At 39.6% G+C, this 16585-nt stretch overlaps 1 protein-coding gene across 22 annotated transcripts in view; it reads right to left on the minus strand.

The window, feature by feature from the left end:
• The window catches only part of caska (calcium/calmodulin-dependent serine protein kinase a), a 253409-nt gene that overhangs the window by 120418 nt on the left and 116406 nt on the right, over positions 1 to 16585 (minus strand). For all 22 annotated transcript variants that reach the window (XM_030428180.1, XM_030428183.1, XM_030428178.1 and 19 more), the window contains 2 exons: positions 14692 to 14769; positions 14481 to 14553 (listed from right to left, as the gene is read on the minus strand). In XM_030428180.1, the coding sequence (XP_030284040.1) occupies positions 14481 to 14553; positions 14692 to 14769 (151 nt within the window). The remainder of the gene's footprint in view (positions 1 to 14480; positions 14554 to 14691; positions 14770 to 16585) is intronic.

The following is a 16585-nucleotide window of genomic DNA, read 5'->3' on the forward strand; positions in this document are numbered from 1 at the left end:
ATGGGGTCCCTGTGGACACTGTTGAGGAGTACAAGTCCCTGGGGGTGTACTTTAATAATAAGTTGGACTGGGCTAGAAACACAGAGGCAGTCTATAAAAAAGGCCAAAGCAGACTCTTTTTCCTAAGGAGGCTGAGGTCCTTTAACATCTGCTGGACAATGCGGAGGATGTTCTGTTGTTGCCAGTGCGATCTTCTTCGCTGTCACATGCTGGGGCAGTGGGCTGAAGGTCGCAGATAACAACAGACTACACAAACTGATCAGGAGGGCTGGCGATGTCGTGGGGGAGGAGCTGGACACTCTGACGACTGTGGCAGAGAGGAGGATGCTGTCCAAGCTTAAGTCCATCTTTGATAATGTTACACACCCTCTCTATGACACACTGGCCCAGCAGAGGAGCACATTCAGTGGAAGACTCCTCTCACCCAGATGCACCACTGACCGCCACAGGAAATCATTCCTGCCTGTGGTCATTAAACTCTATAACGCCTCCCTAGAGAGTCAGAAAACCCAACTTCTGTAACCTGACTCAAGCAAAAATACGGACAATCATTCTTTTTTGTTTTGTTTTGTTTGCACTTTTTGCACATTATTTAAACTGTACATTTGATCTTTTATATATTGTTATATATATATTTTTATATATATATTTATATTTTGTTCTTAATATATGTTGCTTGTATAATATATGTTGTTTGTATATCTGGAGTGTGTAACAAAAAATAATTTCCCCCTGGGATTATTAAAGTATTTCTGATTCTGATTCTGATTCTGATAGACTGTGGTCCATGTTTTCAGAAACAGAGGGGAAATCACCACCATGTCCACTTCTGTACTGCGGTCAAGACAGCCATGGTTCGCTTTTGCTTGGTCAAATCAGTCGTACATTTTTTTCCAGTGCGCAAATGCTCTAACATTTACGGTGATCGTAATGAAGCCACTCTGAAAAGCTGCTGTCAGAAGCCGTTTTTAGACAAGGCACCAAGCCGCCAATTTGCCCGTTGTTTTGACGGCTCGGTCCGCGGTTTTAGACAGAGGCCGGCAAATTGGGGGTCTGTTTTGGTCCGCTGATTTTCTGCCTCGGAGGGTACACTTATTTCCGCCTCACCTGCTATCTAAAAACGAGGCAGCAATGACTTGGCCCCTGCTTGAGGTTGGCGGAGGTGTCAATGATCTGCACTGTTGTGCGACCCACAGCCGGGGAGTTTTAAAACCAAGAAACAGCTGATCACAGCAGTCAGTCCATCATTTCATCCGCGGACATTAAGATGAGCAACTGGACAGCCGCTGAGATCCAGGAGATGCTAGCGTCTCCTCGGTCTCTGTAGCTGTTTGGTTGTGTTAGTTTGTTGTTGTGTCGGCAAGCTAAGACCGGTCGCTCCTTTCAAATTAATAGCCCCCTGCTAAGAACCCGGTTCTAAACTCCAATGGGGTGCAATGTAAGCTCTTATTTTGAAGACAAATTCGTTGTCATTGTTCACAACCCAACTTCGAGCTTCACGTCACGTCACATGTTTACACCTACCCTAGAGGCAGCTTTTGGAAAAGGAGGAATATTACGCCTCCGTTTTAGAAAGACAGGCCGGCGCATTGCCACCCTTACCTTGGAGCAAATGTGCCGCCTTTTCTATCTAAAAAGGGCTAGAGACTGTGGGTCAATGGAGTGAACTTTATAAAGCTCCTTCTACAAAGAGCTATAAGTTAATGTCTCTCATCTAAACATTCACACACGTACGGATATATTCAGGAAACAGAGAGGAACCAAAAACAACGTCTGTAACATTCTCTGATGATTATAAACGTTAACTACTCTGTATATGTTCAGTATAAAGGTTGGAAACCACAGGATGGATTTTATAATGTTTTTATGCGTGTTTACAGCTGCTAACGTATGTAACGCTGTTACTATGATGACACATGACAGGTATATATTTCATCTGTGTCTATAATAACCAGATCCTGACATGTAAATGTGACGTCTGTGGGAATAAACAGCACCAACGTCGGATTTTTGATAATGCAAGTACTAATAACAACTAGGGCTGGGCAACGATTAAAAGTTTTAATAACGATTAATCGCATTTGTATACGCAAAATCTAATAATGAATTCAAATGTATAGTGCACTTTTAACATCAGCATTTGTTATACAGTAGCAGTTAAATAAAATATTTAGTGTAAATCTCAACTTTAAATGTTATCAAAAGCAAATACAAAATTTAAGCTCATTGCCACTGCCAGGGCATTAATGTTATCGCTGTTCGTTATGAAAAATAATAATAATTTTTAAAAAAATGCCCACAAAATCCTGAGCCACGATCATAACATTAAAACAGGCAATTTCTGAGGCAACAACACAAACATTTTTCTTTTATCAGGGAGCAGCATAACCAGTCTATGTTCAGTACCAAATGTCCCTGTGAGGTGAAGTTCAAAAAAGTTCACTGCTGGGATTTACTGTGCAACTTCAGTAAATTGTCCCGCACACGTTTCAGCATAATGTCTCTCCTCTGTTTCCATTACAGTAAAAGCATGTGAATGCAGCGCCCACTTTTCATCAGTATAATGCACTGTAACCTCGAGGTAATTATAGTCACTGAGTGATGTCCAGTAGTCCCCAGTGAGAGCAACAGCGGGTGCACGTTGTAAAGTTGTCACTTTTGCAGTCCTCTCCTTTTCATACAACTTGTGCATTCTTCGTGTGATGGTTCGTCTTGAGGGCATCTCATACCTGTCGTCATTTGTTGCGATGTTTCTCAGATCGACGTCTTCCACAACATTAATTGGCCTGCAGTCTGTAGCTATCCACTTCGCTATGGCATTTGCTAGCTTCTCTTGCCTTTGTTTATCTATACTTCTCCCACACGCTGCATCTAACGTGGTCTGCCGAAGCCTCGCTCCACTGTTAGTTTCGTTGAATGATTTGCTGATATCAGTGTGTTTTGCATTTAGGTGATATTTTAGACTGGAAGTACTCCGGTGATACGAAAATTCAACTTGGCAGTGGTTACAGATTACTTTGGTTCTGTCAACTCCGCCGTCTGGGATAATTTTAAAATGAAAATGGCCATGTAAAAGTTCCGTACCCTTCTCCATGTTTGTTTATCCCCCAATTCTTTTCTTTTCCGGTTCAGCAGCCGTCAGCAACAGACTTTTAACAAAATAAAAGCCTGTGAGCAACAGACTTTTACAATAATAAAAGACACAATAAAACCTGCGCTAAAGCACGATAAAATAATTGTCGGCGTTAATTAATTAATGAGTTAACGAGATAATAACAAGTTAACTTGCCCAGCCCTAATAATAACAATCATGGAGACTCAAACTCTGCAATTCAAGATAAGAAACTACAGCAGCAGTTTTCTTTTCTTTTAGCAGTGAAGAGATGTACCCCATGACAGAACATTATAACATATGACAATGTATACAATAACATTTAATGGTAAAAAAAAAAAAAGGTCAAGGAGTATAAAGTTGCAGTAGGCTACTATTAAAAATATGCACCATATATAGTTACTATTATTATCAAAAGTATTTCTGATTTAGATTCATATATTATGAAGTCAGTTGTTCATATTTAAAGTTAAATTAAATGGTTGACAGTATGGTAGACATACGTCACATTTACATGTCAGGATCCGGTTATTATAGACACAGATTAAATATTTAACTGTCATGTGTCATCATCAGTGTTGGGTGTAATGTGTTACTGTAATCACATTACTTTTTTCAGTAACGAGTAATGTAAGGCATTACAGTTCTAAATGTAGTAATCACAGTACAGTTCGCCAAGCTTGTTACTTACGTTACATAGCTAGGTTAAGCAATTTTAACACCATAGTCGCATGCATCACACACAACGGGCTGGGGGAGGGGGGCGCCGGGGCCGGGGCCGCAGGCCGGAGGCCGTCAACAATGGAATAGTGATTGGTTGGGGTTTGGCACAAGGTATCTTTCACCATCACCGATTGGTTAGTTGCCAACCGCAAGGGGAGATGGGATAACAATGGCAGCGTCAACAACACGAGCAGAACATGCTGCTGCATGTGACTTGCCTGAATTTGCATGACTTGCTCTACTATGTACGAGGCAACAAGCATATTCATCTCAGATTTCGATGTCAGTACCTTCTGGTTCTGTTGAAAAGAAAGTTTTGGCTGCTTGCTTGGCGTCTCATTCATGTTGCTCCACGGTTCCTTAGCAACAAGCTTTGTGTGTGCATGCTGTCTCTGTAGGTGCTTCGTTCAGTTTGAGGTAGTGTTAGCAGCGGTGGAGAGAAGTTTCCAACACGGGCAAAGTGTGCACCTTACAGTCAAGTTATTTTCCTTACGTTCAACAAATTCAAAGTAATGTTTATAACTCCAACCGTCAAAAGTGGCTTTACGCAGTGGGGGGACTTCAGGCAATTTTATAGAGCAAGTAGCAAGAATGTAACAAGTAATGTAACGAGTAATGTAACTAATTACTTTCTTCAGGGAGTAATCATGTAATGTAAGGCATTACTATTTTTGAGAGTAATGTGTAATGTGTAAACACGCATAAAAACATTATAAAATCCATCCCGTGGTTTCCAACCTGTATACTGAACATATACGGAGTAGTTAACGTTTATAATCATCAGAGAACGTTACAGACGTTGTTTTTGGTTCCTCTCTGTTTCCTGAATATATCCATACATGTATGAATGTGTAAAAGAGAAACATTAACTTATAGCACTTTGTAGAAGGAGCTTTATAAAGTTCACTCCATTGACTTGTATTAGTTCACGGGGCTGAGCTGCCACATCCAAGATGCGGGCAACATCGGCGTACGGTCCAGCTGATACCTTCAGTTTATTACCGGGAATACTGACTGTAAAGGTACCGTGTGTGTTTCATGGATCTGACTATGAGACTGCAGTCTGACCCACAGTCTCTGACAGCAGCTCTTCAGAGTGGCTTCATTACAATCAGCGTTGAAAACGAAAAAGCAGTTTTCTTTTTAGTCGTGTGGCAAAATGAGCAGTCTTGAAGAAGAAAATGAAAATGCAATTTGGATGATTTATTACTCGTTTTATTTATGAGTCACATAATGCAGCGATGACCTTAAAATGAAAAAGCATTTATGCAAATGCTTTTTAATTTTCAAATTTGACATTTCTAATTGAATTTTGGTAACTATTTGCTGGGGCATCTTTTGAAAATTAAATCTTAAATGTAATTTTCTTTATCATTTTAATTAAGTTACGAAATGAGCAGTCTTGAAGAAGAAAATGAAAATGCCATTTGGATGATTTATTACTCATTTTAGTTATGAGTCAAAAAATGCAGCTATATTCTGAAAATGAAAAAGCATTTCTATGAATCCATTTTAATTTGAATTATGGAACAGATTTGCTTTTAAACAAAGGACTGAATTAAGATCAGATTCCATAGCTGTATTGACCCTGGAATATTGGTATAGCTGGAATTTGTTTAATTTAACTTTTAAAGCGTAGAGTATCCCATAAGTCTACAAGAAGGCAGGAAGTGAGGAAGTGTTTGTTAAATAGCCTTACGTTGTCAGTTTAACATCAATATATGTTTTTGAATGGGTTATGAGAAATTATTTTGGGAAAGTTTCGGTTAAATTGAGTTGAACTGATTTGAAAAGGATACAGCGGTAAAAAAATCAGAATAATATAGCTTGACTATTCAAAGCTAGGGTCTGTAATGTTGTTCAGAAACACATTTTGTTATACTGGGTGAAAGGAGCGTGGCTTTGGACGGAGCACTGACGGGATGGGGGGGGGGGGAACTTAGAGGAGGTGCCACTTTCAAATCTTGCTAGCTTTCTTGCTAGCTCTCCAGGATTGTAGACCCTAGCTTTAATTAAATGCACAATAGGACATTTCTGCTGCTAGGGGGTCTCCATGTCAAAAACAAAAATAAAGACATTTGTTGTGCGATGAGGACCCTTAATTGTTGGGTGTTTATGTCCTGCAATGTTGACGGAGGGGAGATGTAATTTACTACATGAATGTAAAATTCCAGAGAGAGGAGAAAGCAGAGAGAGAACTGGAGTCACGGTGAGTGCTGAGTTCAGTGATATCATGTTTGACATGAATTTAACATTAAAGTGATATGGCTGTTTTGGGCGAATAAACACTTGTGTTGAGTAATGCGAATAAACACAAATGATCCTTTAGTTTAACCTGTTTCTCTGCTGGTGAACAAAGCATTAAATAATTACCGTTGCTGATGGAAATATATCATGCAGGCAGAAATACTCACAGACAAATGTACTGTCATTCACCTGCTTCCTCACTCTCTGACTCTCTTGACCAAATAGAATGCACTATTATGGTTTATTTTTAGCGTGGACTTGTCTCAGTTTGAACATTACTGGGAACATTAGGATAATAAGTCGATAAGACAACTCAGCATTATATGTAACATAGGTCTACTTGGTTTTACACATTATAACGCACAATGTTATAATTTTTTTCTGAAAGGCCTATTCTCAGTGACCTAAAACACCTGTGTACATGTGTACGCAAGGCCCAAACACAAAATTCTAGGTTTTAAGAAATACCTCTGTATTTGTGGAGAGGGCCTAAAATATATCCCCTAAAGACCACCTGTTGTACCTACAATGACAATAAGCCAAAGGACGCAGTTATTTGCTATAGTAATTATAGGATAGGACAGCCACAAAGACAGGTAAGTTGCATTGATCTCCCTCCAATGAGTGGTGTTTGCTTCTCAGAATTACACTTCCTAATATGTACTAAACCACAGTGACTCTGTAATGAGGACAGCTAAAATTAAGAGTTTAACCACATTGTAACATGACAGGGGAAACTACAGATAGAAGATATGAATGCTGACATTTGTACAAAAGTTTCCATCTTCCGGATCTATCTGATCAAACATTCAGCATCACTTAAACTACACACAGTATTCTATCACTCAAACACTGGATGTGTCAACAGTTTCAGAGAATTAAGTTCCTTCAATCTGTACACTGATGCCTTCTTTTAGTGCTCAAAACTAGTCTGGATAAACTAATTATATCAGTTTGCAGTTCATTTGCATGCACTCTGTCTGTAGCAATGACGGTTGCCAAAGCAGACACACTGATCAGCAGAGGTAGGCACACAAAACCACCAGAGCTGCTGTCACTGGTGGAGGTCTGTGGAGAGGTGAAGAGGAAGACAAATACCGATGCATTGTGGTGATTTCTGAATAACAATGATTCAGTGGCTTTCATGCAAGGAAAGATGTGGCACACTCAAGCTGATCCATATTCAAAAAGGACAGCTTAGTTGTTAATGCAGTGCATGTGTTTTTGTGTATGTGCCGGTGTGTGTATGTCTGTGTGTGCCTTATAATGTGCATACATCTGGTGCAGTAGATCTGATAAACCAGAGACAGCAGCTCACAGAGTCATTGTTAAATAGTGATAACAGAAAGAAGCACCACCATGGGCACTAGGGGTGGGAATCTCTTGGCACCTTACGATTCAATTCGATTCCTATTCAGAGGTCAACGATTCGATTCTAAACCAATTCTCGATGTATCTTGATGCAACAATTTTTTTGTGTACATTTCCATGCATAATTTAAAATACTAAGAATAAGAATAATAAGAATAAGAATAATAATCAAATCTGAGTTTGCTAATCACTTCCCTTTTGTGGCGATCACTAAAGGAAATCAACAGATTAATTAACTTAATATTTAATTAATATTCAATTATTTTAATATTTCATTACAGAAAAGGCTTTTCTTTGTCACAAATAGATTTGACTTGAACACAGAATCCTCCTGTTACAGGCAATGAAGCATATCCCTGTGAGAAAACAGTATACTGTAGCCTATATAAAACTAAAAAAGCTTTCAATGCAATAATCAATGCAGCTTGCATTCCACCACATAATGGTCCTATGTATCAACTCTCATACTAAAACATGACTACTTTTGGTCTTGATAATAAAAAAAATAAACAGATTAATTTTTCTTCTCTATGTGTCATTAAAGAAAAAGCTGCTCTCAGTCAAAGATAAGAAGACTTCTATCACAAAATCCTCCTGTTATGGGTGATAGGCAGCATATCCCAATGCTATGCTACTTTATGCCGTTTGCATTTCAACACATTGTGCAACACCTTCTTGCACAACGTGTTGAAATGCAAGCGACTGAATACAGACGCAAGTTCTCGTCAATCAAAGTTGCAGAAGAGTTTGGAATTCGCTTCGCTCTTTCCCAGTTGGGTGGAAAATTTGATATTGCTTGCTCGATGGTCCTCTGGTTGGAAGCAACTACAACCATGCTTCCACACGCTTGCTGTTAGAGCAGAGGCTGCCGGTTGAAAAAAACAACCGGCAGCTGAGCCATCTCGGCTGTGTCCGACCCACTCATTCCCTACTCCCTAGTCACTACATAGTGAGTCCAACATAGTGCACTATATAGTGAGCTCAACGGCAGAAAGGAAAACGGACTTTCGGACACTACTCTGGCGCTGTTGATGACGTCACTACTGCCGCGCAGTTGAAACATGAATTGAAACCTCCATGCGTTCATCCGCAGCGCAATGCATAATGGTAAATATTGCTTGGTAAGTTGTACACTACTTTTCGCGATGCATTGTGGGATACTTGAGTGCACTATATAGGGTATAATATTCCCCACTAGACATTCGGACAGCACCACAAAATGGCATAGTCACTATGTAGTGCACTGTATAGGGAGTAGTGAGTGATTTCGGACAAAACCCTCATGTTTTTTTGTTATGTGCGCACCATCGACTGTCCGGGCGCTGCACTTCCGCAATTACGAATTCCGCCTCTTGCGTTCCGTCAACATTACGTTGTCATTAACATTTAGAAAATCGTTGTTTGACTTTTGTAAAATCGATTCAGAATCCTCCACGTCCATGTCACAGTGCATCTAAGAATCGATTATTTCTCCCACCCATAATGGGCACATGTCAGAGCTAAATTCCTATCTGACTGATCCACAGTACACATGCAGTTTGATCTTCATAAAATTGTCCATGTTTTATTCATCACATATGTATGTACATTGCTACAGTTTAATGAGTATTTCTCAAAATAGGAACAAATACAGTATGCCATTCTTCTGAGTTATAGCCCAGAGAGTGTAGCTACGGTGTGTTGTATTTTAAGTGTCATTATGTGACTGTGAGTTCTGTCAATTTGTACTTTCACAATTCTCTGTATCCACAAAACGATCACTCAGATACATTTTGGCTTGGCTGTTTGCAGGTTAGGGTTGGGCAAGTTCAAGAAATATTCATCAAAAATAAAGATTCCAGAGATAAACAACAACAACCACAAAAAAGAATGCCACCCAATGATTCAACGATAACAAGACAAAAGATTCAAATAAAAAAGTTTGTTCAAAAGTTCGGATTGTCAAATCCGTCTACGATAAAGGATCATGTTCTTCTCCCATGAGTACACCCTCTTCTGAAACAAATATTATAAACAAATAAATAAATAATTAAGTGTCTATGAAAAAGAATATAAATCCAACATCTCTGACGCTGTCCGAGTTCCCTCTGGTACCAGTCAGCTGATCATGTTTGTGCACACAGGGTAGGTGTCTGGAAGCGCAGCTGCAGGCTACATTAAAAGGTCCCATATTATGAAAAACAAATTTTCTCTGGTCTCTACATATATAAACTGGTCCTCCCTGAGCCTGCCAACTCCCAGAATGAGGAAAGCAAGTCATTCCTACATCGTCTCTGCACTGGTGAAACCGGGCTCCTACAGGCTGTTCAGATTCAGCTCCTGTCGTTACATAACGACAGGAGAGATGTTCATAGGCAGGCCTCCTGTGCACGAAAACACTCCCCCCTCTCCCCGGAGATATCCCAGAGGGGGGTGTTCATTCCCGAGGTGAAGTTAGGTGTGTCCAGCGGTAAGCTAGCAGTGTTTCCCAATGTCATCGCTCAGAGCTAGACACACAAATTGCTCTGTTGTTTGGTGTAAAAATCAACATAAGTGCCTATATTCTGTCCCAGCTACAGAACAACAGAAGAGACAGTGGTTGCCTTTCATTTTCAGTAACGAGGGTCAGTACAAAGCTGGTTTCGCCTCGACACTGACCCTCGTAAAAGGATCAGTCCCAACCATACGGGACCCAGCAACTGCACCTGAGCCACAGGTACGTGTCGCCACGTTTTGATAGTATTTCCAGTTGCCTACGAGTATGGTGAAGTCAGCTGGAAATTGGCTCACTAGTTGGCTCCGCTTCGGTCCGCTATGCAATGGTGTTTGAAGCGAGTTTAATGTTAATAATATTACGATGGAGCTTGGTTGTCACAGTAAAAAGTCTGGAAACGTGCAGACTGGAAACAGAGACGATGCGAACAGTGTCCAAGAGTTTGGAGACTGTGTTGGAGACAAACACAGCTTTCGCTAGCTGTTAGCCACTAGCTACATGGTAGTAAATGTAACAACCCATATGAACAAACTAAGGAACATATTCAGACACACTAACCATTCTGAAATGTTCTGCTGCAGTCGTAGAGTCTGTATTTCTTCAGGAGCCTCTCCTTCTAGGTCCGACAGCGAGCCATAGCGTGACATCCACCGTCAAACATTATTGCATGCTACCGCTAGCGTAAGCGACATCCTCTCCCTGAGAGGGGTGTGTAGCAGGCAAGGCAGGCATTGACAAATGGAACTCATTAGCATTTAAAGGTGCAGGCACAGAAACAGCCTGCTCTCAGTAGAGCTCATTTGAGCGACTTTAAGACAGCTGAAATTCAGGACCATGGATGGGTTTGGGGCAATACATTTCAAATACAGTGTTGTTGGACCTCTGACAGCTGTGTGAAATCGATGAAAAACAGTACAATGTGGGACCTTTAATAAGCATCTGATGGACTAATTGATTGATTAATTGTTTTTTTTTATGATAAAACAGAACATCCAAGAAATACAATTAACAGGGGCAAAGTACTTATACACTTAAATAATGACATTTATAGTAATGCACCTTAAACCAACTGGAAGTGAAGTTTTACAACTTCTCAGTTCCAGTAAGTGTTCCTATTCTTGCTGAGTGCTGAGAGCACTGTGAGAGTGAAGGACAAGCTGAAATGCTTCTATAAGGAGGAAGTGTGGTTTTTCATTTCTCTATCCTGTGTGAAAAGTGTGTGTGTGTGTGTGTACATAGGATAGAGAAATGAAAAACAAACACACATATCTGGTTGACATTTACATTTTTGACTGAATGACTGAACTTAAGTGTCAAGTTATTAATTGATATATATAATTTGTCAGAGACAGTGTTTCACAAAGTTTTTAAAGTTGTAATTAATAAAGCAATTATTTAAGATAATCTGGGCATTTTTTCCAGGGTGTAAAATCTGCCATGTTTACTATCAATAAAATGGTTCAGTGTAAATAGTGAAATCAGTTAAAACACCTGCTAAATGTTGGCGGGTAAGACCTACTCCAGATGCAGAGGCGGACAGTCTAGTTCAGCAATGCCACAACAAACTGACATTTTACATGGAAGGAAAAATCTCAATGTATTGCATCTCATTTTCGCAAAGTTTGCAATGTTTATTGTGAGAGAGTCTGCAAAAGTTGGGCTAACTGGTTCAGTGGTCAGATCAGTTGAAACAGACAGTATAGGTTTGCAAACATCTGCTGCTAACATTGGCAGGCTAAGAGAGAACCTCACAACATTGTTTACATCACAGTCAATCACATGGAGAATGTGGACACATGACGCCCAATCAACCTCTGAATGTGGTCTGAGTGACTGGATCTAAAATGCGTCCTCAGTTTGTCTGGAGGGTGTTCAAAATCTGTACTTTGAACTGCTCATTTGCGACTGTATCAGTCATGACATACGGGATACCAAGTGTGAACAGGGCCTAAGATGCTGTAATTTAAATGTGGCAATACACTATCTCAGTTTTATGTCTTTTCTTTTTCATTTATCTCTTCTGATTGTTGCTATTAAATTCTTCTGTTTTTGAAAGAACCACTGAGGAGACTAGCAAAATGTATGGTGGCTTCTTTACATGTCAAAGAGTGATGCTGCTCCCTTTTAGGATTGGAATAGAGAGAAGAGATTTAGATTTGTATGTTTGCACAGAGATCTTTGTTTGTATTGTGTTAAGTGAAGAATAAGGTCTGACATACTGACAGTATGGCAAAAGAAGAGAAAAAAAGAAAGACACGTCAGTGATTATTGGACTTCAACATGGCACCACAGAATGGTAAATAGTTGATGGAAGTAGAGGAAATAGGAACTGTGCAGAGGTGAAATAAAAGTGTGGCACTGAAACACACACAACTGTAGCTACAAAGAGCCAGCTTTTCATCTTGTGCGCCTCTGAATTTACAGACAGGCTATCACTGACATAAAGACAATGGGCCTCAAACTAAGCAAGTGATTTAGCAGGGATCCAGTGTAGGACTGAAGAAAGACAGCTATGACTATATATGCTTCTATAACTAATACCTGAGCACAATGCTTAAGTGAGAGATAGTAATCCACAAACTGGGAGCTGGCACTGGCCATATAACATGCTGTATGGGCCTTTTGGAAAAACCAGTAACGCAGTACTACAATTGAGATCTGTACAAATTACCTGAAACCCATTGAACACATCACAGCAGGGGAGGTTGCTGTGGGAGTTGTGTTAGCGCTGCTTGTTTGTGAATGTGGAGAGTGTGATAGGAGATGGCACTTTGAATGCAAACTTTGTTGCAAATTTTCTCACTGGGACCAGGCTGGCTCTACACATTAAAGAGTGCTGTAGGAATGAGACCTAAACTCTGGAAAAAAGTTAGCATTTTTGACCTTCATGTTCCCCTGTCTCAAGGACACTGGGTTTTATGAATTGGTATTTGGTTAGATGCCTGAAATAGGGTCTGTGGTCAAGACATGTGTTTATGTCTTGTTCTACAACAGAAAGTACATCAGTTAATACACTACATTTTAATTATAAAACATTTCTGTGTCTTAAAAAGGTGTTTGCCATAACCGCAGCGGCACATACACACGGCAAACAGTAACTCCTTTAAATGTCGCTACAATTTGTTTCTTGATTTTTGCCTTAATGTCCCTTTCGACTGAAGCATGCCTTGCTGTCCATAGAGACACACTCATCAACATCAGAGCAGGAAAGGTGGTGTTTTGCTTAAGTGCAGCAGACCATGAGAGGATTAGTGATTACATTTCAGTGATAAAGGTGACATAACAAAGTAAGGTAAACTAGATACACTCGGTAGACTGAAGTGTAGATGAATCTTTGGAATTCAAGTTGAGAGAAACTGAAAGATTGTCCTTATTCAACTACATAATTCAACAGGAACTGAATGGAGTGTTGTAGCGATGATATATTTTCGTAAGCTAACCGAGAAGTTAACATTTCCCTGGTTCCCTCAACAAAAAGCCTATGGGATTTTTGCTTATTGCTGAAATGTTTTGCTATAAACAGACTACATTGTGGTCACATAACTTAAATGTCACCACCACTCTGTGTATTATGTGCAATTACTATACATGTTTAAATAAATTTAAGTTGTTGAGTTACAGTTAAAACAGTTTGCAACTTTACACCTGTAAAGGTGTACAACTCAGTAGATGAGTCTCCGTGTTCGGTGTGATTATGTATATGTCATTGACATGTAAGCACTTTATAATTAAATTGTGGGCCATTTGTACTGAGAGCAGACGGGCTGTAGCAGAGAAGTTGTTTAGCAGCATCTGTAAAGTACTGGTGACAGTGTTACCATGAATAAATTCTGCAGCTCCTTAATACACAAGAAGAACTTCTGCTTGAGTGACCACTTTCACTGTCCATGCTAACATTCATGCTATGGCTTAACCTTTGCTAATGCTATCCATGCTGATCTTGCTAGAACAGCAATCTGGTTGCAATGGTACTGGGTTATATCTGACTATTAACCACACCCCTATTCTCTGTTTGAGAGAGAATGTCAACAATTAGACAGGAAGAAAACTAACTGGAGTGGGGCTTTAATGAAGTGTTTTATGTCACAGAACAAAAGGTGAAAATAAAGTATTTTTTAAGTTTAATATCAAGTTCCAAGTGTAAGGTAAATTGTCAAGTTTATATGACAACATATTTTTTTTAAGTTTTATAGTTTTAAAGTTATAACTAATACCTTGTTTGTCCAGTGTATTTACAGTTGTATGTAGTTTACAGAGAACAATAACTGTTACTTAACCTGACTGTAAGTGGTGCAGGTCTGACTTAAACTTTCATGTCTGAAACTGATGGCGAGGCAGCAGCTTTATAATCAGAAAATGCTAGTTGTCTGGTAATGGGTGTTTTGAATCCATGTCTCTCTTTATGATTATGACTCTACAATGAAATGTCTTTCCTTTTGTTAAAATGCCCCAACTTCAAATATTATATGGCTCTCTTAAAGCCACAATAACTTTGCAGCTTCAGCTCAGTAAGGCTGCAGTCAGTCGAGGACAATAATTGTGAGTCACAAATACCTTGACATCTCTGTGGATGACATTGTTGTCGTGGCAATAGCGAAGCGCCTCGAGAATCTGTCTCATGTAGTGACTAAGGAAAAGACATTATACAGTTACTGTTGCATCACAGTAAAGTGTTTCGTTAAATTTAAGAAATGGTTGCAAATACTGATATGAAACAACATGAGAGATCATCTTATGGAAGAAGATTTTATGTGTATAATCTCACCTGGCCACTGCTTCACTGTAGACAAAGCCAGCATCTGCCCTCTTCACGATCTCAAAACACAGGTCTGCTCCATCCATACTAATAAAGACAGAGAAGGACACACACACACACACACACACACACACACACACACACACACAAAGCATCAGTGTAGCAGGGATTTAGGCAAAAAAGGTCACAGTTATTATAACTTGAATAACTGTCTTTCTCTGTGATTGGTTAGACAAAGTTCAGAAGAGGAGAAGCTGTAATTATGTGTTGTCTCTTTGGTTTGACTAGTGCATAGAAAAGTGGGAGGTTAAGTAGCTTTTTCACGGATGGCCAAATGAGGTTGTGTTTGAAGGTGGGATATCAGGGATATAATTGGCAGTTTTGACAACTTTTGATTATACCATTATATTTCACCTTAAAAACTATTTACCTTGCCTTGTTTGGTGTCATTATTTTCAGCACAACCTCACATGTGTGACTGTACAGTTATTTTTTCATTTTGACATATTATATTAACACTATGGACCTAAAATCAGAAAATAACATAAAATCAGAGTAGGAAAAAGTTAGATTTTTTACTGTGAAAACCACAAATATGTTTAATGAACCAATTCCATTAGTTATAATGCAAATATAAATTGTTGTTTGCTAAATATGTGCATACGTTTTTAAAATTTACAAAGTTATATGTAACTATTCACATTTAAATGCAGGCAATGCCTCAGGCTCCTCAGCTCATTGAAGAGCTGCACTACCTGCTCCACATTCAGCAGTCTCCTCATTGTTTTGACTCACAACACAAAAAAACGACTACACTACTGTTAGGATTTACACAATTTCATTATGCCCCTTTATGCCCCACCGACCACTTAGTATGAACCCTATGACCCCGGCCCACTAAATACTGCCCATGACTCCCCTTAAACAAACACAATGCTCATGAACCTACACGCACATCGTTCATTGCTCATTACATTATGACGTCTGCCACACTTAGATGCTATAATATTGCACAACACATATAGATTGTCTTTTTCCATCTTTTCCTATTATCTCACATTATTAAAAGAGTTGCACATATCCTGTTGACAAATGAGATGGTCACAAGCATTAGTCTTTTTTTATGAGGGGCTAATACATGGAGAACAAAGCCAGGGTACGAGAGAGAACACATTCACCTTTCACTTATCACACACATGAAGAGGCCTCGAAGGCCAGCGATATATCACCTCCCAAAACCCTTGTGCGTATGCGACAGTGAAGGAGCCATAAACAAAGGCAGATAGCGGGGAACAGGCAGTTGAGGCCAGGGACATTTTGTTTTCTTCAACAGGGTGACATCTCCAGGAATCATGGTTCGTGTGCCAAGAAACTGGGACCAGTTTGTGCACCACCGATGGGAGGGCTAAAGTCTAAACCACGGATTCTCCCCACCTATTTTACTTGATTGTCCAATAATAGTATTCATCCTATCTATATGATTGACCAATGACAATTCAACACATACATTGCGACAGCAATATATAATGCATTACATGCTGAAATTCTGCATCTTTTTCTGGGCGACTGGTTGCTTGGCTTTGCTGCCTGCGATTTTTCAAACAGAGAAAGTTCTTGATCAAGCTTTTTGCTTTTGCTTAATGATAGTTCTTCTTATTAAATAGTTAACAGTACTTCGTAGACTGTCTTCTCTATTAGTTTATCTACTTTCACCTCTCAAACAAACGAACACGCCTGACATAACATACTAACTATACACTCCTAACACGCTATATGTCACAAATCTCTCAACTCTCAAAACTCGCCATCTCTGTCGCTGTCTGTATCACCGCCTCCGTCCCTCCCACAACTTCCTGTTCCTCAGCAACCAAACTTGCTGCTTGCAGACACTTTCGTGACAAAA

The sequence above is a fragment of the Sparus aurata genome, chromosome 9 (genome assembly GCF_900880675.1).
Source record: "Sparus aurata chromosome 9, fSpaAur1.1, whole genome shotgun sequence".
In the NCBI taxonomy this organism is placed as follows: domain Eukaryota; kingdom Metazoa; phylum Chordata; class Actinopteri; order Spariformes; family Sparidae; genus Sparus; species Sparus aurata.